The 23,194-nt window shown below is 41.0% G+C and overlaps 1 protein-coding gene across 1 annotated transcript in view; it reads left to right on the top strand.

The window, feature by feature from the left end:
• The first annotated feature begins 731 nt into the window (after positions 1-731).
• The window catches only part of CDC123 (cell division cycle 123), a 55,451-nt gene continuing 32,988 nt past the window's right edge, over positions 732-23,194 (top strand). Inside the window, exons 1-6 of the mRNA XM_065871423.1 lie at positions 732-1,086; positions 5,896-5,967; positions 10,591-10,648; positions 10,904-10,936; positions 17,577-17,672; positions 20,201-20,307. Coding sequence (XP_065727495.1) covers positions 1,013-1,086; positions 5,896-5,967; positions 10,591-10,648; positions 10,904-10,936; positions 17,577-17,672; positions 20,201-20,307 — 440 coding nt within the window. The 5' untranslated portion in view covers positions 732-1,012. The remainder of the gene's footprint in view (positions 1,087-5,895; positions 5,968-10,590; positions 10,649-10,903; positions 10,937-17,576; positions 17,673-20,200; positions 20,308-23,194) is intronic.

Below are 23,194 nucleotides of genomic sequence, written 5' to 3' on the forward strand. Positions count from 1 at the left end.
TGAATCCAGCATGGCATGGGTACGGACACGATCTGGCTGTGCTTTTGCAAGCTGCTACTTTTGAGAGGCTAGAATAAATGAACTTGACGCTCAAAGGCGACACCTCTCGTTTCCTCTGTTCTCCCAAATCTACCTCCTCTACCACCTGCAAAGTCCAACTCCCCAGGACCGTAGAGACGGGCTCGTTCCCTCTCTCTCACAACCCTCCCCCACCAGAGAAGCGGGGCCATGCCTCCCTTTGCAGATGCCTCCACCACTGCACTCACGCTAACATTTCACTCTGATGTTTCCTACTTTCTGTACCCCGAGTAGCCCAGCTCTTCCACCCCAGTTCCTGGTTTGCCTCTGAACCTGCCCTCCTTTCCGCGCCTCGCGGGACGCGAGCTGGGTTCGCAGCCGGGGAGACGCGCTCCGCTGCCGGCATGCTCCAGGTGTGCTCCCTCCCTCCCCCGCCAAAGAGACCCTGCACTTGATTGGCCCGCGCCGAGTTACCTACTCCCAGGCGTAGGGCGACGGGATGGGTACTCCTTTAGGAAGGGGGAGGAAAGGAGAAAGCACGGGTCCAAGGCAGTAGTCTCAGGAGACGCTGGTCTACTGCGGGAGCCGCAGGCGCGCCTCGCGGTGATGAGAGAGGGTGCGCGCTCGCCCCCTCGCGGCACCCGTAGCACCCCCGCTGGTGACCCAGCCGCAGAGGATTACCTTCCGGGGCAGTGCGCGGCTAGACGAGAAGAGGAGCCCTGCATTTACAATCCTCATCTCAACAGTTTCGGAATTCCTCTCCCGTGGACAGAACTCTGTGTGTGTGCGTGTGCGTGTACCCTAAAAAAGCACGCCCCAAGATTCTTTCTCTCTGCTCCTTCTTCGCTCCTTCCTCCTTGCTTAATAGACCGGAAGTGTCCTCTCATCAAACCAGCTCGGCGGGCACTTCCGGGACGGGAGACCAGGGTTCCGGGAGGGTGCTGGGAGGAGAGGGAGAGGCGGCGGCGACGGCGGCGGCGGGGGCGGCTGGAGGATGAAGAAGGAGCATGTGCTGCACTGTCAGTTCTCCGCGTGGTATCCACTGTTCAGAAGCCTCACCATCAAGAGGTGAGACGAGAGGGGTTACGCCGAGGCAATGGGCAAAAGGGGATTGCGACATTTGGGGCGACTCCCAGCTCCATAAAAAAACTGCAGGCCTGGATGGGAGCGCCAGGGCCGAGATTTCGACTTCCTGGTGGTATTTCGGGTGGGGAGATGAATGAAGTCGATCCATGTTTGCTGTGCCCCCTGTTGTGCATCAGGGAGGGTGCTGGGGAGGTAGAAGGGCAGTATCGTGGCTCAGTGAAGGTCAGGGGCGTTCTGAGGAGCAGATGAAGCTAGTTTAGGCTTGGGAGTTCACCTTAACTGCCTTTAGAATTGCCAGCGGGGGGAGGTGATCAGCAGAACTGGGTAGTCTGGGCTTTGCCACTGACTAACCCGCTGGGGGACTTGATAGTTTTTGGTCACTATCAAATGAGAACAATGATACAGACCCAACCTCAAATTCCATTGTGAAGCTCCAACATGATAGTGTAGATGGAAAGCATTAGTAAAGTATACTTATGTGTTGTTAGGGATGGAAGTCGTCTGAAAGAGAAGTGGAACAGGATTTGTTTTCTAGTTCTCTGGCCCACAACAAGGAATCTATGACCAGTTTGCAGGGCAAGCAGAGGATTAACTGTTTTCATCCTTCACCCGGTCATTCGAGGTAATGTAGGCAAGGCAGCTCGGAGAATATCCTCAAATGTTCAAAAGCAGTCGTGACATCTGGAGCGTGATGCAAGGGTAGGCTTTCCCACACTAAGGCGGATAGATCAAAAAGCTGCGTATCCACGGGTAAGATTTTCTGTCTTTTGGCGCTCCCCCTTTAGGCCTAGATTGCCACTTTTTTAGATATGCATCTTCCCTTTTCATTCTTGGTGCAGAGCGTGTGAATACAGAGAGGGAAACTTTTGAGACCCTGAGTGTTTGGACAAGCCCAAGGAGATTATTCAAAAGACAGATCTTTTCTATCCTGTTATTCATACATAGAATCAGCTCCCAGTTATCCAGGGTGTAATGGAGGTTAGAGCATCTCGCAGGAGCTTTGCATTTGAAGATGGTTGAAGTCACACCAAAACAAAAGGAAGAGCTTCAACAGCAGCAGTGGACTTTATCTTCTTATATGATGTGCCAGTCCTTCATTATCTTGCATAATCGAAAGAGGCTTAGGGTCTGAGATGATGCTAGAATTATTTATTTTGTATTGGTGTGATAGAAGGTATATTTGTGAGCCTGTCAGACATTTTCACACGGAGTTCACTCGAAACTGCCATGTGCTTTGTGTGCAGGCACCTTTGTCACCTCTGGCGGAGTTTTTCTTTGCCTTCAGCAGTAAAGTATAATGGTTAAGAATTGGACTCCAGAGTCAGGGCCATCTGTCTGGCGTGGAATTTTGGTTCCACCAGCATCTTGTGCAAATCGCTTAATCTCTCTAAGCCCCATCTGGAAAATTGAGAAAATAGTAGGATTGTCATGAGAATTAAATGAGATAAAGCATTAAAAATGCTTGCCACTGTTTCTGGCATATAGTACAAAAAGCTGCTCATTGTTAATGTTTTTGATTTAATCAAAGCTCCATTGAAGCAAAATAATTTTAGTTCACTTAAAATGTGTACCATTCATGTGAAGCTGGGAGTGAAAAATAAACCAAGGGGTGGGATTTTTTTTTTTTTTTTTTTTTTACCAGTCCACAACTAAGCTCTGTTGCCTGAAAGTATTCTTTCCTCTGTCTTTGAACTGTAACTCTAGTTAGTTATGTGGTGTCATCACTGGAACCCAACATATGGCAGGATGTCCCTCCATGACCCAGGTCATTCTGGTGGAGTTGTGTTAGGTTTGTCATTGTCATTGTCAGCTTTAATGCCGACAATGGTTATTGACTCAGCCTTATTATTTGGTGTTTATTAATCAAGGTTCAGAGATGATTATGGAGGAAAGAATATAGAATCATTTTTTGACATGTTCTAGAACTTTGACTCAGGCTTAAGAATAAGTAGCTAGATGACTTTGGGCCATCCACTCTCCTTTCTAAATGTTTCTTTCTTCAAATATGAAAGTTATAAATAATCTTTTAAAGGCCCCTGCAACCTCCATTCCATTAGATTAGCTTGTCTTTTTCTATAGAATTATATCGACTTGATGGGATAGGTACTTTGTCATTAAATCTTTTACATCTTTCATTTGGGCCTCATGGAGTCTTGCCTGCATCGTGGATTTCAGTGACTGATTTAAGCTCTTTTTCCGACAGCCTCAGTAGCTTTGCGTCAAGTACGCCTGGCCATGACTTATTTATGGCCTCAGTCTCTCAGGCATGGTTCCCTTTTCTTCAGAATTTTGGTGGCCTTTGGTACATCTGCACTTGGTACAGCACTTATCATATTGTACTGTGATTTTTATTTTTCTTTTGTATCTTTTCCCACTCCTAGGCGTTCAGTTCTTAATGGAGACATCTAGGATTCCTCCGTGACTTAGGTAACATAATGCAAGGTCACGTCATTAGGGCGACTTTAGAACTGTGACAGCAGGACTCAGGGACTCATGAGAACGATGCAGAATCTAACTCGGTGAGGCTCATACATGTAAGAGTTGTAGACCCTCCAAATAGGAAAAATATGCAGAGAATTCACAATGGAATCAAACAGTAAATAGATGTTTCAAATCTAGTCAAGGGATGATGCAACCTGGAGGGAAAGTCAGGATTCACATCAGACTTGAGAATTAGTGTAACTCAGAAACAAGGGACGTGGACTCGGAAATCATCGGTTTGGGGACTCAGAGATGTTACTGACATAGAAGAGGGCTCTCTATGCTCTTATTGTGGTCAGGAAAATCACCCTAATGTCTAGGAACCAGCATCCCTGCCGATATTTCTCAGTCTCAGGCCCATGAGAAGGTAAACTTCAAATTCTCTTAGGAAGGTCATGTCTGATTCTCTTGGGCTGACATTGTTGGTTAAGTATCTTTAACCCCAGGAAGAGCTAGAATTATATATAGAGGTGATGAAATAATTCAAACTTGAGGGTTTTTTTCTCCTGTTTAGTTTATTTAATATCCTTAAGAATTTGCCTTTTTGAGAACAATTGGCATATGTATAACAGGTTAGCCTGTGTTTCAAATTTAAATTGTGTAATTGGTTTAGAATTGTGATACGTTAAAAGATATAAGAAAATTTTTTAAGTTTTTCAGTTTCAATTGGAATGTTTGCAAGAACCTTAGATTCACTGTACTTACAATTTAATTCACTGGTTTTGTAAGAGTTGAATACTTGGAAAGGCTTACCTGTAATTAGACGATTGACATATTTATTTAAAAAGAAAGTTGAATAGATTATTTTTACAAGAGTTAAAAAATTTAAAGCAACTTTTTTTTTTTTTTTTTGTGGTACGCGGGCCTCTCACTGTTGCGGCCTCTCCCGTTGCGGAGCACAGGCTCCGGACGCGCAGGCCCAGCGGCCATGGGTCACGGGCCCAGCCGCTCCGCGGCATGTGGGATCCTCCCGGACCGGGGCACGAACCCGCGTCCCCTGCATCGGCAGGCGGACTCTCAACCACTGCGCCACCAGGGAAGCCCTAAAGCAACTTTTAACTTTCAAAGACTCACTTGAAATTTCATTAAAATTTAGCAGATTTACAAATAGAAGAATAAGATTTGGTAGTTGAACTTAAAAGCCTGAAGAAGAAGAAGCTTTTGAATGTGAAATTGTAATTTTGATAAATCAGATATTAATTTCTGAAACTGAAGTAGCTCATGAATAATCTTTCCTGTGCATAAAATCCATCTGTAATGTGCCAAAAAACTTATTCAATAAATAAATGAAGCATACTGTTATAAGTCAATATGGTCTCTCTGAAAGCAGGCCATAATCGTACATGCCTCAAAAATACATGCCTCAAGATCAAAGTAATAGCATTTTAGGTATCTGTGGCAGGATTTTTGATGATTATTACAGAATAAAAAACCAAATTATCCCATACGTTTTTTTCAAGTGATATCAAGTATGGCTTTGCCATCCCTTTTTTTTTCCCAAAAGAAAAAAACGTATTTAATAGACAGTAACACAAGTGAATGTTTATAACATGATCAGTGATTATTAAATAGACAACAAGATGATGGTAAATGAGGCTTGTATATCAAATATAAAGAGGAAAGGTTATTCATTTATTTATTTAGGCATTTGATGCCTTCCCATGCAACTATCTAGTTTTCTCACATAGGCTTTGCCATTCCTTAATTATGATTGTCTGAAACCAATTCAACTGAAGCATGCCCAGGTAAGCAGCTGTATACTCTGGTGATCAGGTGAATAGAATGCACATCCAAACTTACCGTGAATTCTTAGCCTTACACACTCATTGCCAACCAAAGAATGGTTTCCACATCTTAAGCCTGCTTCCTCCCCATATCTTAGAAGGTGGTCGGATGCCGTTCATCTTCTGATTTGTTTGCTCATTTCCTGTGTTGCTGCAAATACCTGCAGGGCTCTAATTTCTTAAAGGCACATAACCCTTGTACTCAGAATTCTTCTGAGCTTGTTGCTTTCATACTGTGATTTCAGTCCAGTTCTTTGGATTTGGCTGGTTTTTGTTTCTTTATCACCGAGACAATGGGGGTAATTATATGCACCTAATTTAGTTTACCACAGTATTTATTCATATTGTCCTAATTTCCAGTCTGCTGCTGCCAAATGTCCATCATTAACATTTCCCACTTCATATTAAAATAAAGGGAACAAGTAAATCAGAAATTGAGTTTTGAACTTTTTTTCTCTGCTTATGGTTGGTCTTTAAAATTGATGCCCTTTTTATTGGTATGTGCATTTTTTTTTGTTTGTTTTAGTGTCATTCTTCCACTTCCGCAGAATGTGAAGGATTATTTACTTGATGATGGAACTCTGGTGGTGTCAGGAAGGTAAGGCATATCAGAAAAAAGTTCTTTAAATTTTAGCATAAAGAAATTTGTAATGATTAAATCTCAGCGATTACCATGTAAAATAAGTACATTAGCTTTGGCCCCATTCTCTCCCTTTTTGCCCTAGTTAAAATTATGTGCTGATCTTTGTTCTGTATTCCTTGTCAATGCTCAGTTGATAAGATTTTCAAAATTGAGTACTTCCTCTACTGATAATTACAAGTTGTGAAATTGAGTAATTCCTTTCATCTCTACTTTTAGAAAATGTGTATGATAACTATTCCTTTTGTTCAAGTAGTTCCACTGTTTATAAAGGAAAGTACCATGCTTCAGTGTTTTTAGTGCAAACTGGAAAAAGTTTAAGAATCATACTTTAATGTCATTCCTATTTTTTCATTCAGGTCTCTGCTCAGAAGTCATGTTATCTAAGTGTTCATCCTTCTCTTTCCTTTCTGAAGTAGCTTAATGGTAACCCTTACTGATAACGTCACTCGTTTTTTTAATAGAATTCTAGGTTGGAAATAATTTTCCCTTAGAATTATTAAAAAATATATTTTTTATTGAGATAAAATATACATAACATAAAATTTACTATATTAACTATTTTTAAGTGTACAGTTTAGTGGTATTAAGTACAGTTATAATGTTGTGCAACCATCACCACCATTCATCTGCAGAGCTCTTGCCATCTTGAAAAACTGAAACTCTGTACCAGTTACACACTGACTCCCCATCGCTCCCGTCCACCAGCCCCTGGCAACCACCATTCTATTTCCTGTGCCTGTGAATTTGACTTCTCTAAATACCTCATACAAGAGGAGTCACACAGTACCTGTCCTCCTGCGGCTGGCTTATTTCACTCAGCATAATGTCCTGAGGTTCATCCATGTTACAGTATGTGTGAGAATTACTTTCCTTTTCAAGGCTAAATACTGCTCCATTGTATGGATTACCACATTTTGGTGCATCACTTTTTATCTCCTAACCTCACTTTATTTTTCAGTATAATACTTATTTCCATCTGACATCATTCCCTTAGTGGTTCTATTAGAATACAGTCTTCATGAGAACAGGGACTTGGACAGTTGTGTTCCCAGCTCTTGGAACAGTGCCTGATACACAAGAGGTGCTTGATGAACGTTTCTTCAGTAAATGAACTCAGAAATGTAATTAGAATTGTGTATGTTTTCAGTAACACTAATTTTACCATAAATATGTATGTGTGTGTGTGGGTCGGATTCGGGTGGTTTGACTCAGCGCTCCCAAGTAGGTGCCAATCTTCACTGTCCCCTTTTGGCCCCGGGAGTTCTTTCTTTCCTGATCGTCTCCCTTAAGGAGAATGACAATAGATGCCAATTATAAAACACACGTTAGATTCATTCATGTTTTGAATCTTCACAACTGCAGAGTAGCTACTGTCATCCTCGTTTTATAGATGGGATTCTGGTGCCATGCTCGCGACTAACAGAGGCAGAACTGACATATTCTGACGTCTGTCTGCCTCCAAAGCCAGTGCTCTCACATTTCCCACGGCTTTTAGGTACCAGCTCAGTGCTAGCTGTGATGTAGAAAACAGAATACTTCTAAATATTAACATCAACTCAGTCCTCAGCATTTAGAGATTTACCTTGGAAAGCAATTCTGGTGAACTTGCCAGTGCACACACTCCATCATCTTTTCTGTTTCAGTGACACATCCCATGGTAGGAATTGCAATAAGTTTTTCTGAAGAACTGTATGGATGCAGCGATTACAAATATGTTTTTTTTAATGTATTTTGTTATACTAACAAAAATCAAAAGTGGTGTTTTAGAGTGCTAAATGCATTCTCAAGTTCATTGAGTACCTTTTGTGTTGTTATTTCATGATAGTCATCTGTATTGCCTAAAGTCAGTGACTTAAAACGTGACCATTTTATGTGTCAATGTTTGCTCAGCTGGGTGTTGAGAGATACTTCTCCTTGGGTCTCTGCATGTCTTTTGAGCAGAGGCACTGACAGCTTTTGTTCCTGATTGTCTTGTCAAAGACGTTTATGCAGCAGATGGCCTTGGAAGATAGAGATAGTGTCTCTCCCTAGCAGAGAGCAGGCTTGTTACTGTCTAGTACAGATAAAGACGGTGTCACCTCTTGGGTCAAAGACCAGCCAGGTTTACCTGCAGCTCATTATAAAAGATGAGATTCTCTAAGTTCAGGGTTCCTCAGTTGTAACACAAACCTGGGTCACTCCTTGACCTCCCACGGGGCGTGAGGGGCCAGAGGGAACTGATTCGAAGATGGAGCTCATGCTTTGTACTGTGAGTCCTTTGTTTCTGACCCAGGAGTCCCCTGTCTTCTGCCAGAGTCCATGAACTCTGGCAGGCTAACTTGTTAGCTTGCAAGTGGGGTAAAATCTCAGAGCCTCTGTAATGCTCGACACTGGGCAAGTCTTCTGTTGGTCTTGCTGAGGTCGCTCTTGCGGCTGTAGTTGTCTGGTGGCTTGACCATAAAAACTGGATGGTTTTAAGATGCCTCACTCATGTCTGGCAGCGGACGCTGACTGTCACCTGGGCTTCTCTTCCCTTGTGATTTCTCAGCCTCAGACTCAGCTCCTTTACGTGGTGGTGGCAACATTCCAAAAACGGGGGCATGGAAGCTGGAAAGACTTGACACCTAGGTTCAGCATCACATGGTGTCGCTTGTGCTACATTTTGTTGGTCACAATGAGTCTTGAAGCCAGTTTGAATTAAAGGGGCGGGAAAATGGATGCCATTTCTTGATGGGAAGAGTGGCAAAGTCACCCTGCAAAGGGGCATGTCAAGATGGGAAGAATTGTTGTGGCCATCTTTGTAAATATATCATCAGAGTTTCTTGTTTTTGTTTTTCCCATTCATTGTGATGTGTACTTGGTGGGCTCTTTCGTTCTAGAACAGTTAAAAATATTATGTCTTTGATCATTTCCTCTTATTTTCTTGCTTCTCTTTCTGGAACTCCTATTATTTAGAGGCTGGGTCTACTGGATTAATTCTCTGAATTTTATCATTTCTTCCCTATTGTCTGTCTTCTTAGTTTTACTTTCTGGAAAATTTCCTTGATTTTGCCATTCATTCTGTTGAATTTTTAGATTTCAGCTACCACGTTTTCAGTTTCTACAAGTCCAACCTTGTCCTCTGGCCTCCTCTCATGAATGCAGTACCTTTTATCTTTGAGGATATTTATGATTTAAAAAATTATTTTTCATCTGGTTCCTGTATTGTCTTTATTTCATCCATGTACCTTTTCTCTCTCTTTTTAAAAACTCTTTTCTCATCTTGGAGCCTTTCTTTAGTTTTCTCATGATTCTAGGCCTTTATTCATATTTTAAGAGTGAGGGATGGACACACACACACACACACACACACACACACACACACGCAGAAACTTTGTGTGCCCGGGTGGGGCTTGTTAAGAGTGCCAGCATCCAGTAGGTATTGATGGAAGATTCCCAGATGACAGTTATTTGTGAGTCTTTCCTAGGGGGTTTTCCAGTATCTATAGAGATGAGTCCTCTAATCTGTCTGTATTGGGGGAGCAGGGAGGGAGGAAGGGGACTAGAGGTCTCACTGTTAACGTGACTTCCACTTATGACTTCGTCGTATTCTAGCATTTCACCCCGATTTTCCTCTAGGGCATTAAGGACCGGAGCCCTTACCTGGTTTGGTCCACGGAGGAGGTTGAGTTGCTGGGGTGTGCCAGCTGAGGACAACTCGGCGTGCCTCCCTGCCCCCTTCACGGACTTCACTCAGGTCACCCCTTTTGAAGCCGGAGCTGTGGTCCCATCGTGTGTGATGGCTCCAGGGTCTGCCTGTTGCCAACTGGGTCCCCCCGCCACTGGCTTTCTGTTTTCCAGACTTTTGTTGTCTCTTCTCTGCAGTTGTCTCCTCTCTGGTGCCTTTTCCCTTGGGATCTTATAAATCATTTAAGTAGCATTTCAAGAGGGAGTTCTTCATAGGCCTGGGCAGTGTCGCTGCCTCTGCGGTCTTTCAGCCCTTGCTTCGCCCCAGGCGGTAAGGATTGGCTGTTAATGGCCCTTTTCAACACCCACTTTGCCCACTGGCTCCTTCTAAGACAGCATGTCTGAGTATGTCTTTCTCTTCCTCCCCCATGCCCTCCAGTGGTGCCAGTCCAGATCCAGGGTAACTCCTGCCACCAGCCCACACACGCTGTTTTCACTATGTAAACAAAAGATTTTTGGCTGCGCCCGCAGGGTGTCCAGCGGTTGCCCAGAACAGCTCCTGCAGCAGTTCCTTCTGTGGCTTCCTTCATCCCGTCTGGTCTTCCTTGTCTTGGGCAGCACTTTCTCTTATATCGGGATTGAGACTGGATTCTTAGTGTCCTCACAGGTGGAGTTTGAGTTTTTCTTTACCTTGTTTCTAGTGATTTCTGAGAAGAGGGCAGGAAGTTTTTATTCCACCATCTCTTATTGGACGTGTAGTCTTCTTAATTTCATGTTGGTTTTTATTAGTTTCTGTCTCAAAAAGTGAACTTTTCCTAACATTTTCCTCCAATTCTAAGGCTTTTTTAAATATATATACTCAGCACACCTGCAGTTATGACTGCACAGCACCAAAGCTTTCTCCTGCTCAATTGAAATTTTATGTTCTTCCAGGGAAGATCCGCCAACATGTTCTCAGCCAGACAGTGATAATGAAGCAGAAGAAATACAGGTTGGTTCAAAATAATATAAACTGTTCCATAACGTGTTCTCATCAAAATGTTCTCTGAAATGGTTCTGGCTTTGAGATCTCAGCATAGATTCAGTCAAGTGAGAAATTACATGAAAATTTCCCTTGGACACATACTTTGTGTTCAGGAAAAGCTGTCTCCTGTGTATGGGTGATTTTTAGATGGGGCACTGCTTTTTGGAAGCCCAGTACACTGTCCACATTTAACGTTCTGTTTCTGTCCTCCTCTCCACGCAGTGGTCGGACGATGAGAACACAGCCACGCTTACGGTAAGAGCCTTGAGGTGTGGGGACCACCTCGCGCTGTCCCCCTGGGGTGCTTCCGGGTTTCAACACAGATCACTCTAAATCCCCATTTACTCACCTTTTCAAGCTTTTATTTATTATTTTGAAAAATAACTTAAATCACTGTTTACAGGCAAACATGGTGCGCCCTTTTTTCCCTTTTATTTTCATTAAAAAAATAAATAAATAAATAAAAATAAAAAATACACCTTTATTTTATTTTTTGGCCATGCATGTGGGATCTTGCTTCCCCGACCGGGGATCGAACCCGTGCCCCCTGCATTGGAAGGACGGAGTCTTAACCACCGGATGGCGAGGGAAGCCCCTCCCTTTAATTTTTTTATTTTTAATTTTTTAAATTTATTTAATTTGTTTATATTTGGCTGCGTTGGGTCTTCGTTACTGCACGCGGGCTTTCTCTAGTTGTGGCGAGCGGGGGTTACTCTTTGTTGCGGTGCACAGGCTTCTCATTGCAGTGGCTTCTCTTGTTGTGGAGCACGGGCTCTAGGCACCGGGCTTCAGTAGTTGTGGCATGTGGGCTCAGTAGTTGTGGCTCCTGGGCTCTAGAGCGCAGGCTCAGTAGCTGTGGCGCACGGGCTTAGTTGCTCCGTGGCATGTGGGATCTTCCCGGACCAGGGCTCTAACCCCTGTCCTCTGCATTGGCAGGTGGATTCTTAACCACTGTGCCACCAGGGAAGTCCCTGTAGAAGTTGATTGAGCATGTTTTAGTCTTTCAGGCTAAGAGTGTTGTCAAATTCAACTTAAAATATGTTTTAACAAAAATCTTTTTAAAGGAATGAGAGTATTTCTAAAAATATGGGAGGCAAATGAAGCTTCTCATACTATGAGTTAAAAGCGAAAGATTTATGTAAAATTGCTTACAAATAAATGTAAAGGCACAATAAAGGAAACTAGTTTTAGAGGAGGGTATATTCTAATGCAATTCTAAATAGGAGATATTTCTGTTTATTTTGATGGAAGAGATATGATGTCCAGGGTACAAGGGAAAAAAGTGCAGGTGCCTAAACATTTCCTTAGGTGTAAAAAGTGTGCCCACACATGCAGAAAAGGCAAGTTTACATGTTTTATTTTACTCTGGATATCACTCAGGTCAGTTCCTCTCCTTTTATGAAAATTCTGTTCAGTTCAGCATACATCTTAGCTTTTGCCCATATTCAGCGCCCTGTAGTAGGTTCTATGAAGTAAATAAAGATGACTATGATTTGACTCCTGACGTTAGGGAGTATATAAACCAGCGAGGAAAGATGCTCCAATTTGGGGGTGATGACGAAGTGCTGTCAAACAGAGAGGACAGGGCTTCCCTGGCGGCGCAGTGGTTGAGAGTCCGCCTGCCGATGCAGGGGACACGGGTTCGTGCCCCGGTCCGGGAAGATCCCACGTGCCACGGAGCGGCTGGGCCCGTGAGCCATGGCCGCTGAGCCTGCGCGTCCGGAGCCTTTGCTCCGCAGCGGGAGAGGCCACAGCAGTGAGAGGCCCGCATACCGCAAAAAAACCCCAGAGAGGACGGTTACCACCAGGGGCATCTAGAAATAATTCAAGGGAGAAGTGATATTTGGCCTGGATGCTAAGTGTAAGGATGATCAGTATCAACTCATGTTTTTTTAGTATAGATAGATAGATACAGAAATTAATAATGTGTGTGTGTGTATTTACCAAACTCTGCTTAGCTCTAAAAGTGACATAATGACATCATGGTGGCAGTGAGCACACCTAGTGCCCTGATCTTGGTGTCTAAATAGCATTCTCCACTAAAAGGAGTTGAAGCTCCTTGAGAAATTAAAGAATGGGGGTGGCATGGTAAAGATGAGCCTGCAACAACTTGTGTCAGAAAGTAAGAATTATGGGTCATGACACAGAGGACCCAGAAGTTAGCCTGAATGGGCTCCCACTGGCCACATATGTGAACATCATAACAAAACAATAATAATAATGGAGTATAACCATTGACTAAAATTAGAATCCATGGTCCCATATTGACATAAACAAATGGTTAAATTAAATAAATGGAGCAGAAGAGAAAGCCCTTCTTTATAGTAGAAAAGACACCAACTGATAATTGTAGAAGGAATGATAGAATTGGAAATCACTATTAGCAACCATTATAGTAATAATTGATGGAATAGATGTTAAAACTCATGGGTGAATATTTGATGAGGATACTTGAGTATTCTCAAAGTTATGTCCACCAAAATTACTTACTAGTTGTAAAGAGAAAAACAGTACCTTCACAGTGGAAAGAGCTGGCACCAGTGTGACCAAAGTTAACCTTCTCAGTGATGGGACAGACCTACATCGCCTGTCTCCTCGTACAAGGCACAGAAGGACACATCACCTGCCAACAATGCACAACCTGAATCCAGTCATGAGGAAACAACCAGCAAACTGAACGTTTTAGAAATTACATAGAGTCACTGCCCTGTACTCTCCAAAACGTCAGGGTCATGAAAGATAAAGAGCAACAGAGAGAGGAAATGTTACAGCTGAAAGGAGATTAAGGAGACACGACAAGGAAATGCAGTGCTCGATTCTAGACTGGGTCCTGAGCCAGAGGAAAATGTTCCATTTTTCTTTTGCTATAAAAGACGTTATCAGGACAATGGGCACATTTTGAATAAGATCCATAGATGAGATAATGGTATTGTATCCACGTTACCTCCCTGATTTTGATAATTCGGCTGGGTTATGTAAAAAAAAGTTACTGCTTTACACACACACACACATTCCCCCCCACACACACCCCACATCCCCCCACCCCTACCCCTGCCTACTTATATGTAGAAAGGGAGTTGAGGGGGAGAATGATAAAGCAATGTGGTAAAGTGCCTGAGTGAAGAGTGTGTCGAAATTCTTGTTACTCTTCTTTTAATGCTTCTGAAAGTCTCAAATTATTTCAAAATGAAAAATTAAAAAGTGATTGGGTTTCACTGGGGAGAGCTAGATGTTGGGCAGGGGAGCTTTCAGGGCAGAAGAGCACTCTCAGAAGAGGAATGTGAGCCAGGACCCAAGGAGGGAAAATTACCACTGCAAGTAATTAGTAATTAGTGTAGTGACAGAAATGCCAAATTAAAAATGGAACCAAGTAGTCAAGATGGATAAATTCCAAAGGCACAATGGTGAATTTCAAAGAGCAAGTTGCCAAAAGTATAGATATTAAGTGACAACAGTTACTTTAAATTTTTTAAATGTTATGTTTTATGGACAGGCACACGTAGTATAACATCAGGACTGTAGAAGAATATGCCCACTCCTGTAATGATGGTTGCCTGTGGGGAGAGGGAAGCATTAGGGAGGAGTGCAAGGAGATTAGGAACTTCATTAGTATCTGTGATGTTTTTTCCTTAAGAAACTTAAAGGTCTGGATCAGACATGTCAAACTGTTGAATGTATGGATCCAGGTATATATTTTTTGTATATTTAAAACATTTATTTCATGATTAAAACATTTTTTTTTAAAGAAATAACCTTTCTGATGGGTGTGATACAGGGGGGCTGTGGTGGGTAAAGTTGGAAAGATAGGTGAGTTTGGATCATAGAAAGTTCATGGATATGATTTAAAATGTGGATTTTATCTGACTTAAAACAGGAACCTTTTCTCAGACAACTGAGGTGTTCCGCGAATTTAAAATCGACTTGAACTGTGAGCTTAAAAGAACCCTATTACTAGTTAAATCTGTTAAAAGATAATTTTCAGGAAAAGGTAGAATAATGACAACACGTTGAAGGCTGTATTTAACTCATGAGGGAACCAGGCAGATGTTATAACTGTCTCAAAAGAGAACCCAAAGGACAGACACATTTATAGATTAGGAGTATTGAGATGAATATGTGGGAGGGAAGATAGCTGATTTCCACCAGACAGGGTAGAATTTTCACGTCTGTAAGAAATACTTCTCATTGTTTTCACTTACCTATAATTCACCAAGTTGTAAACTAGCTCGCAGACCCAGCTAGAATCAGGTAACCCGGAAAGTGCTGTATGTATAGAATACATAGTCTTTCACTGAAAGCACAGATTTTTCTGTACAATACATAAACTTTTCATCATTTAAATTTGTTTTAGTATCCTTATGGCAGGATTTCTTAAAGTTGAATTGGAGGATTTGAGGGAATCGATTGCCTCTTTTAAAATGTATCGATGATACAGAATAGCCAATACTTTACAATAACTATAAATGAAGTATAACCTTTAAAAATTGTGAATCACTATACTGTATACCTATAACTTATATGGTAAAGAAAAAATGTAATACAGAAATATAAAGCAATCCTTATATGTGAATTTTTATGGGATAGGAAAATTAAATTGTTTTGTCTTTGAAGATTGAACCCCTCATATTGTACAATTTGTGTAACTGTGCCATTTATCAAAAATATTGCTAATGCAGATCTTAGATGACTTTTTATGGATAGAGCTCTAGGGTAGCCAAACCAGCAACTTCAGGGGATTCTAAGGAAATTACTGCCTTAACAGAAATGAGGGAGAGATGAATGGAAGATAAAGGACTCAAGGCTGTTATTCGTTTTGTAAACCTCTCTAAATGGCTACAGTTTAGTTTCACGTATCTAAGCAGAAGAAGAAGAACAGAGGATGGAGATGGAGGCAGGCTGTCAGATAACTAACTGAAAGATGCTGCTGACCAGTCCAGAGGTCACGTACACCTGCAGCAGAAAGAAAGGAAGTCCAGCCTGCCCTTGATCTCTGCCTGCACTCACTAGCCTGTTGCTTAAAGCTGGTATCTTGTCTGGGGAACATGTTACCTTTTTTTTTTTTTTTAACTTTCATTTTTTGTTCTGTGTCTCTGTGTCTTGAGTCATAGTTTTTTCTCATACCTGGATTAGATCTTGGGGATCAGCATAAGCCATTTTTCTTTTTGGTATTTGATTATTTATTGCTGAATAACAAGTCATCCTAAAACTTTGTGACTTGAAACAATAATAATCATTTCCTTTTTTAATTTTAAAAAATTTTATACAATTTTTAAAGGTTATACTCCATTTACAGTTTTACAAAATAATGCATCATTCCTTGTGTCGTACAATAATATATCCTTGTAGCCTCTCTTACACCCAGTAGTTTGTACCTCCTACTCCCTTAGCTTATTCTAGACCTATTGTAACTTTTTTTCCCCTTGTGGAAGAACTTGTCATGACTGGACTTTTTCAGTATTTGCAGTTGCCAGTAGGGGGCAGCAAATATAAAGGAAAAAAGTGACTGCAGAGCATCAGTGTTAGTGTTTTTGTATTCTTGTCTCTCCTGCAGGCCCCACTTCCATCTCTCTTACTCCCCTCTTCTCTACTTTATGTCCATGTGCTCCTGATGGTGACAGAAGGCTCGAGGGAGAGCATAATTGTAATTACGTTTACGTTCTGTCACCACTGTATTTCTACTTATTTCCTGGTTGAAACAACACTTAGAATGTTTTGGTTACTCACCAGTACAAAATACACATTTTAGGGACTTCCCTGGTGGCACAGTGGTTAAGAATCCGCCTGCCAATGCAGGGGACACGGGTTCGAGCCCTCGTCCGGGAAGATCCCACATGCCGTGGAACAACTAAGCCCGTGCACCACAACTACTGAGCCTGCACTCTAGAGCCCATGAGCCACAACTGCTGAGCCCATGTGCCACAACTACTGAAGCCCGCGCGCCTAGAGCCTGTGCTGTGCAACAAGAGAAGCCACTGCAATGAGAAGCCCGCGCTTGCCACAACTGGAGAAAGCCTGCGCGCAGTAACGAAGACCCAATGCAGCCAAAAATAAATAAATAAATTTGTAAAAAATAAAAATAGGGCTTCCCTGGTGGTGCAGTGGTTGAGAGTCCGCCTGCCGACGCAGGGGACACGGGTTCGTGCCCCGGTCCAGGAAGATCCCACATGCCGTGGAGCGGCTGGGCCCGTGAGCCGTGGCCGCTGGCGTCCGGAGCCTGTGCTCCACAACGGGAGGGGCCACAGCAGTGAGAGGCCCGTGTACCACACAAAAAATAAATAAATAAAAATTTAAAAAATACGCATTTTAAAATCAACCAGAAAGGAAAGAACATTTTAACTTCACCAAGGTCCTATTTTTAAATTTTGTTTATATTAAAACTTATCTGGAAATAGCAGCGTTTAAATACAGTTAACCGCATAATTTATTTCTTATTCTCATGAAGCCTTTTGGGGAAACGTCCAAGAACCTTTTCCTGCAAATGGAAAGGCTTCTGGCCCTTAAGTGCGAGGTATTATTTCTGAGAATTGGAGTATATGCACAGGTGATATTCTATCTGTCTCTTTTCATTTAATAGATACTGGTTTTATAGGTGCTAAGAGAACCGTTCATTCCTTCCTCACATCCCCAGGTGCCTTGTAACATCTGTCTCTTCAGCTTTGTGGGTCTTGATTGTTTTGGAAAGTGGCATTGGCACTTGTTATTTTTTTTTCCTTTTCAGATAAATGCTATTTGAGCATTGATTTTATTTAGCTGAATTCAGAAATTCTTATAGTAATTTGTATTCTAAATTATTTTTTACGCCCTGAAGTGTTGAACTTTGAGATTTTGATCTTGTTTTCTGTATTTGTTGTGATGATACTGACTTGCCCAAATGATTTCTTCTTTCTCTCTGTAGGCACCAGAATTTCCTGAGTTCACCACTAAAGTCCAAGAAGCTATCAATTCCCTGGGGGGCAGTGTATTTCCAAAGCTTAACTGGAGTGCCCCAAGGGTAGGAACACATCAGTAAATCTCTCACTGTGTGAATATTATTTGTTTTGATATTCCATTTCGCTTTATATCCTCACAGAGGGTCTGATTATATTCCTAATTCTAGGGAATTCCGTGGAATTTATTTTTATTTTCAAGACTTATCTGCATTTTCAAAAAATCATCTCATGTGCTTATCTTTTCTTATTCTAACATGAATGATAAATTGTACTTAATCTAATTTTTGTTTTTACTTATTAAAATTAGTGACACATAAACATAGTTTTTTTAAATTAATTTTTATTGGAGTATAGTTGCTTTACAATGTTGTGTTAGCTTCTACTGCACAGCAAAATGAATCAGCTATACAAATACATATATCCCCTCCCTTTTGGATTCCCCTCCCATTCAGATCACCACAGTGCATTAGGTAGAGTTCCCTGTGCTCTACAGTATGTTCCCATCAGTTGTCTATTTTATACATAGTATCAATAGTGTCTATGTGTCAATCCCAATCTCCCAGTTCATCCCACCCCACCTGTTTCCCCCTTTCTCTACATCTGTGTCTCTATTTCTGCTTTGCAGATTAGGTCACCTATACCATTTTTCTAAATTCCACATATATGTGTTAATATATGATATTTGTTTTTCTCTTTCTGACTGACTTCACTCTGTATGACACACTCTAGGTCCATCCACGTCTCTACAAATGACCGTATTTCATTCCTTTTTATGGCTGAGTAATATTCCATTGTATTACATATACAAAATAGTTTAAATTTTCAGAAGATCTGGAAGCTTCCTACAGAAATCAGCCAGTTCTGACACCGTTTTGCTTCACTATTTCCCACTGCTCAGAGGCAGCTGTTTTCAAATATTTTAGTACCTTCTTCTGTTCTTTTCCTCTACTTCTCTGTTCTTCTGTCTTAGATGTTTATTACTGACTTCCTGCTTTAGAACAGAAAAGTTCAGCTGTGTTTCATCTCCTGTCCCCACTACTTTATTTATTTATTTATCTATCTATCTACCTTATCTATTTATTTATTTTTGGTTGCATTGGGTCTTTGTTGCTGCTTGGGCTTTCTCTAGTTGCATTGAGCGGGGGCTACTCTCCGTCGTGGTGCATGGGCTTCTTATTTCAGTGGCTTCTCGTTGTGGAGCATGGGCTCTAGGTGCACAGGCTCAGTAGCTGTGGCTCACGGGCTCTAGAGCACAGGCTCAGTAGTTGTGGCGCACAGGCTTAGTTGCTTCACGGCATGTGGGATCTTCCTGGACCAGGGCTTGAACCTGTGTCCTCTGCATTGGCAGGCGGATTCTTAACCACTGAGCCACCAGGGAAGGCCTGTCCCCACTGCTTTGTGTTCCACTGTCCTCATCATCAGAATGGCATACTTTGATTAGACAAGTATTCAGTGTTTCTCGTATTATGTTTATGCAAACACTACGTACATACCTGATACATACCGTACATTGCTTGTGTTTTCTTATTCAACATTTTGTTTTCCCTGGAGTTAATAACCGTCTTGTTTATTCAGTTGCATGGTTTTCTATGTATATACTGTTGTTTTAGTGGAGTTAAATTTGTGTGTTCAGTATACCATCTTTAACCAGAAGTTCATCATCCTTTTTCATTTGGAGAAATTTTAAAGAAGTTATTATAAAGAAGTTATTGAAACTCATTTTTAGTTTATCTATGAGCAGTAATTTGAGTTGTGCTTGACTACTGATCTGGCGTGAGGCTTTCTAGTTAAAATGCATAGATTATTTGTGATTTTAAGTTATTCCTTCATTTATTTTTTATTTAGTGAGTGCTGACTGTGTTCCAGTGCTTTCTTTCATACAGTGTGGATAACTGGACATTTTTTTTGCAATCATTAGTTTTCTCAATTACTGTCCTGTGTCTGATCTGTCTATGGGAGAAGTACGTTTTTTAAACTACTTAATTATTCTATCATTTTTAGGCATATTTCGCTGAGGTTTGTGCCTCCTGTGTCTGCTCTTCTTACTTTTTTTTGGTGCATATATTTGAGGCTTTCACCATTTAAAATTGTGATGGTTCAGAGTATGTCACCTCCTCCCTCCCAGATTTGATAGACATGGGTCTTAACTGTTGGAGTCATCCAACTTCAGGGTTCCAGCCGTCTCTCCCCAGAAACAGGAAGAAAGGAAGGTTCTCTATTTTCTTAGTCGCTGGTCAGGCTGTTTTTTTATGCCTGAATCTTCTAGCTGAAGTGTCAGCATTTCTGATATCTCTTTATCCCCTTCTTTCATCATCAGTGAGGAAGACATAGGGCAGTGCTTGGGCCTGAGCTGAAAGGTGAGAACCTGAACATCTTGGTTCAAAACTGAGTATCCGACATGCAGTGGTGATGCTGTTACTTGTTTAGAACTGTAACTTGACATTTGACAGTATAGCTAAAATTTCTTACCTGACTTTTTTCTTCATCCCCTTCAGGTTATATGCATTGTTGATTTTGGCTATAGGCTTGAACTTCATTCATAGCAACTAACTTGGAATATATACTAAGTAGCATGTGCTCTATTATTTAGGACGCATACTGGATAGCAATGAATAGTTCTCTGAAATGTAAAACGCTCAGCGACATCTTCCTACTGTTCAAGAGTTCTGATTTCATCACTCGTGACTTCACCCAACCGTAAGTATGTCTCTTGTTCTCTTATGTCAGTAGTTTCAGTACTTGTGAGTTTTTCTACAGGTGAAATTCCATTAGTTCTAGTACTATCGTAAACAACAGATCCACATACCAAGGCTGTTTCATTTTCTCGAATGACCTATTAAAGCAAACCTTTCTTTTCCATTGACAGCTAATGCTGTATAATGAATATCCCTAAATATCAAGGGCTTTCTGTGTATCTGCCCAGTAAATATAGTGGTAATTTTTTTCTTATTATAAAGCTAATATATGCTTATCATAGAAAAATAAAAGTGGGCACTATAGCTAAACAAAAACAGGAAATGTAAAAGCATTCATGATCTCGCCACAGTTGGTTTTATATACTTCCAGGATTCTGTCTGTGCATAGGTATAATATAGATACACCTGTCTCTAACTGTATTCCAGTTTTTTAAAACAAAAATGGGATCATATAGTTCATATTGCTTATGAGGCTGCTTTTGCACTTAATCAGTATATATCAAACATCTTTATGTGTCATTAAATATTAAACACATCATTATTTTAAACTTGCTTCAGAGTATTCCACTGGACAGCTATAGCATCATTTATTTCATTAGTTCTCTCTTCTTATTTGTCTCTTTTCTCTTCTTCTTAGTCCTGCAGTGAATATCCTTGAGCTAAATCTTTGCGTGCTTTCCTGATTTTTTTTCCTTAGGATAAATTCCTAGATGTTTTCTTCCCTCTGCTAGTTACTCTGTAACTAATCCTTCATCGCAGGCAGACAGCCCACCTGCACTGCTGCACTGTAGGCGATCTCTTTATGCTTCTTTTGTTCTGTCATCAAACAGCAGTTATTCTTCTAGATGTCTTATCCTACCCCATTTTAAATCCGAAATCTCAATTAAACTATCCTTTTATCTGATCTCTAAAATAAAGCATATCAAAAAAATCCAGAAACTAAGCAGGTACACGGGTGAATACATACCTACATCATGTATGCACGCCACTTCTTCCCCATCCATCCAGTTCAGTTTGCCCTGCTCATTCATCCCCTTTCAGCCTCAAATCCTTTTTCGAAGAGGAGCCTGGCATAAAGAAAATACATTCCCTACAAGTCAGTTGTGCATCATCTCTTTTGCATCTGGTTCTGCAGCTTGGGCATATGGTTTTAGTATTAAATTAAGAAAACGAAGTTAAGTAATAATAAATGAGTGTGATTGTATCGCTAGTTTATTATAAAAGGACTTTACCTGTATTGGTTTTTCTGGTTCACTTACAGAAAAAGCTTTATGTTGTTCTGACATTTAGGTGTCAGCCTTTTATGGTCGTGTTGGCACAGGTGTTATGAGGTGTTTGCGTTAGTAACAATGCAGCAGCATTTTCGTTCCGGGAGACACCCTCTGATTAGAGGAAGTCGTGGCCCTCTCTTTTTTTTTTTGCCATTGTAGAGCTTTTTGATATTGAATGCTTTTGTAAAGAGGCCTTGGAATATATTACATTAAAATACTCTGTACCTGTTAATTCATTTGATATGGATTTTTATGCACCTTTGATGTTAGTTGCAGTGAGTATATGAGGACATTTCCTCTCCAAAAATTATAAATCACTTCTAATTCTCTGTGGTTGATAGCTTTTAAATCATCTTTGCACCCTAGCAGCCTGCTGGCTCCTCTTAGCCCACCTCTCCTTTTTTGTCTTACATGAATTTAGCCCCGATTCCAGTGAAGGGTAGAAATACCAGTCAGTCATTTTGCGTTTTGTACTTTTTGACTTTTGCATGGGGAAGAAGTTAAATCAGCAAGTACATTTGAGGCCTTGGATTAGGAGTGTTTATCCACAGAATACCATCTTTCTCCTCATGTAAATAATTGGGAGTTGGCAGGATAAACACCAAGCCCTGAGCTCGCAGCCTTTCAGACCGGTGGTACTCACAGTCACCTTTTCTGGAAATCTTTGTCGGTAGTCAGTTGTGTAACGATAAGTCTTGTTACTCCAGAAAAATCCCTATTGATTGGGTCTTTAATGAAAGATGAACTTTTGTCACAGAGGCCTTTCTGGACCCCTTAAAGATTAAGAATACAATACTTTAAATTGGACAGGATCTTATCAGTGATTTAATTTGACTCTTCAGTCAGTTAGAAAATTGAGGCCTGAATCTGTTCAGTAATTTGTTTCCATCAACTAGTTAATAGAACCAAAACCAGAATATAATTTCAGTAACATCATTCTAAATGTTCTCTGTATTTTCACTTAATAAAGTTATAAATTCCTTCTTTTCTAAATGCTTCAAAGTAAAATATTATAGAATGTGATAAAAGATAAAATATTATAGTATATAATTATGTACATAAAATTATGTAATATTATGAAAATTATGTTATACTCTTTGGGAGCTTGCTTCAACAAGAGAAACAAAGATGTTATAGTTAGGATTACAGGTTAACAGAGGGCCAACCAAAAAGAGTTCACACACAGTGTTTTTAAAAATACATTATTTAGCAAGGAGTCTGGAGATGGGCTATTTCCATCTATAATGGTTAAGTCACAGCTCATCAGGGTCACCAGGGACCAGGTTCTTTCAGTCTTTCTCTCTGTCATCCTTGGCTTACTGGCTTGGTATTTGGGTTTATCACCTAATGGTTACAAGGTGGCTGGTATTTTGCAGGTATGGCATGAAGATGACTATATCTTAGTCAAAAATATGAGGGGTTGCATCTAATTTCTCTCATTCTTCTCTGTGAGCAAGTAAAGTATTCTGGAAGCTTCCCAGGAGACTTCCTGATAGGCTCACGGTCACAGTTACTCAGCCTCATCCAGTAGTTGGCAGAGGGAACAGAGACGTCATGATTGGTTTAGAGCAGAGGCTCTCCAACTTTAGCTCGGATTAGAGTCACCTGGCGAATTTG

This window comes from Phocoena phocoena, chromosome 2 (genome assembly GCF_963924675.1).
Source record: "Phocoena phocoena chromosome 2, mPhoPho1.1, whole genome shotgun sequence".
NCBI classification, from domain to species: Eukaryota; Metazoa; Chordata; class Mammalia; order Artiodactyla; family Phocoenidae; genus Phocoena; species Phocoena phocoena.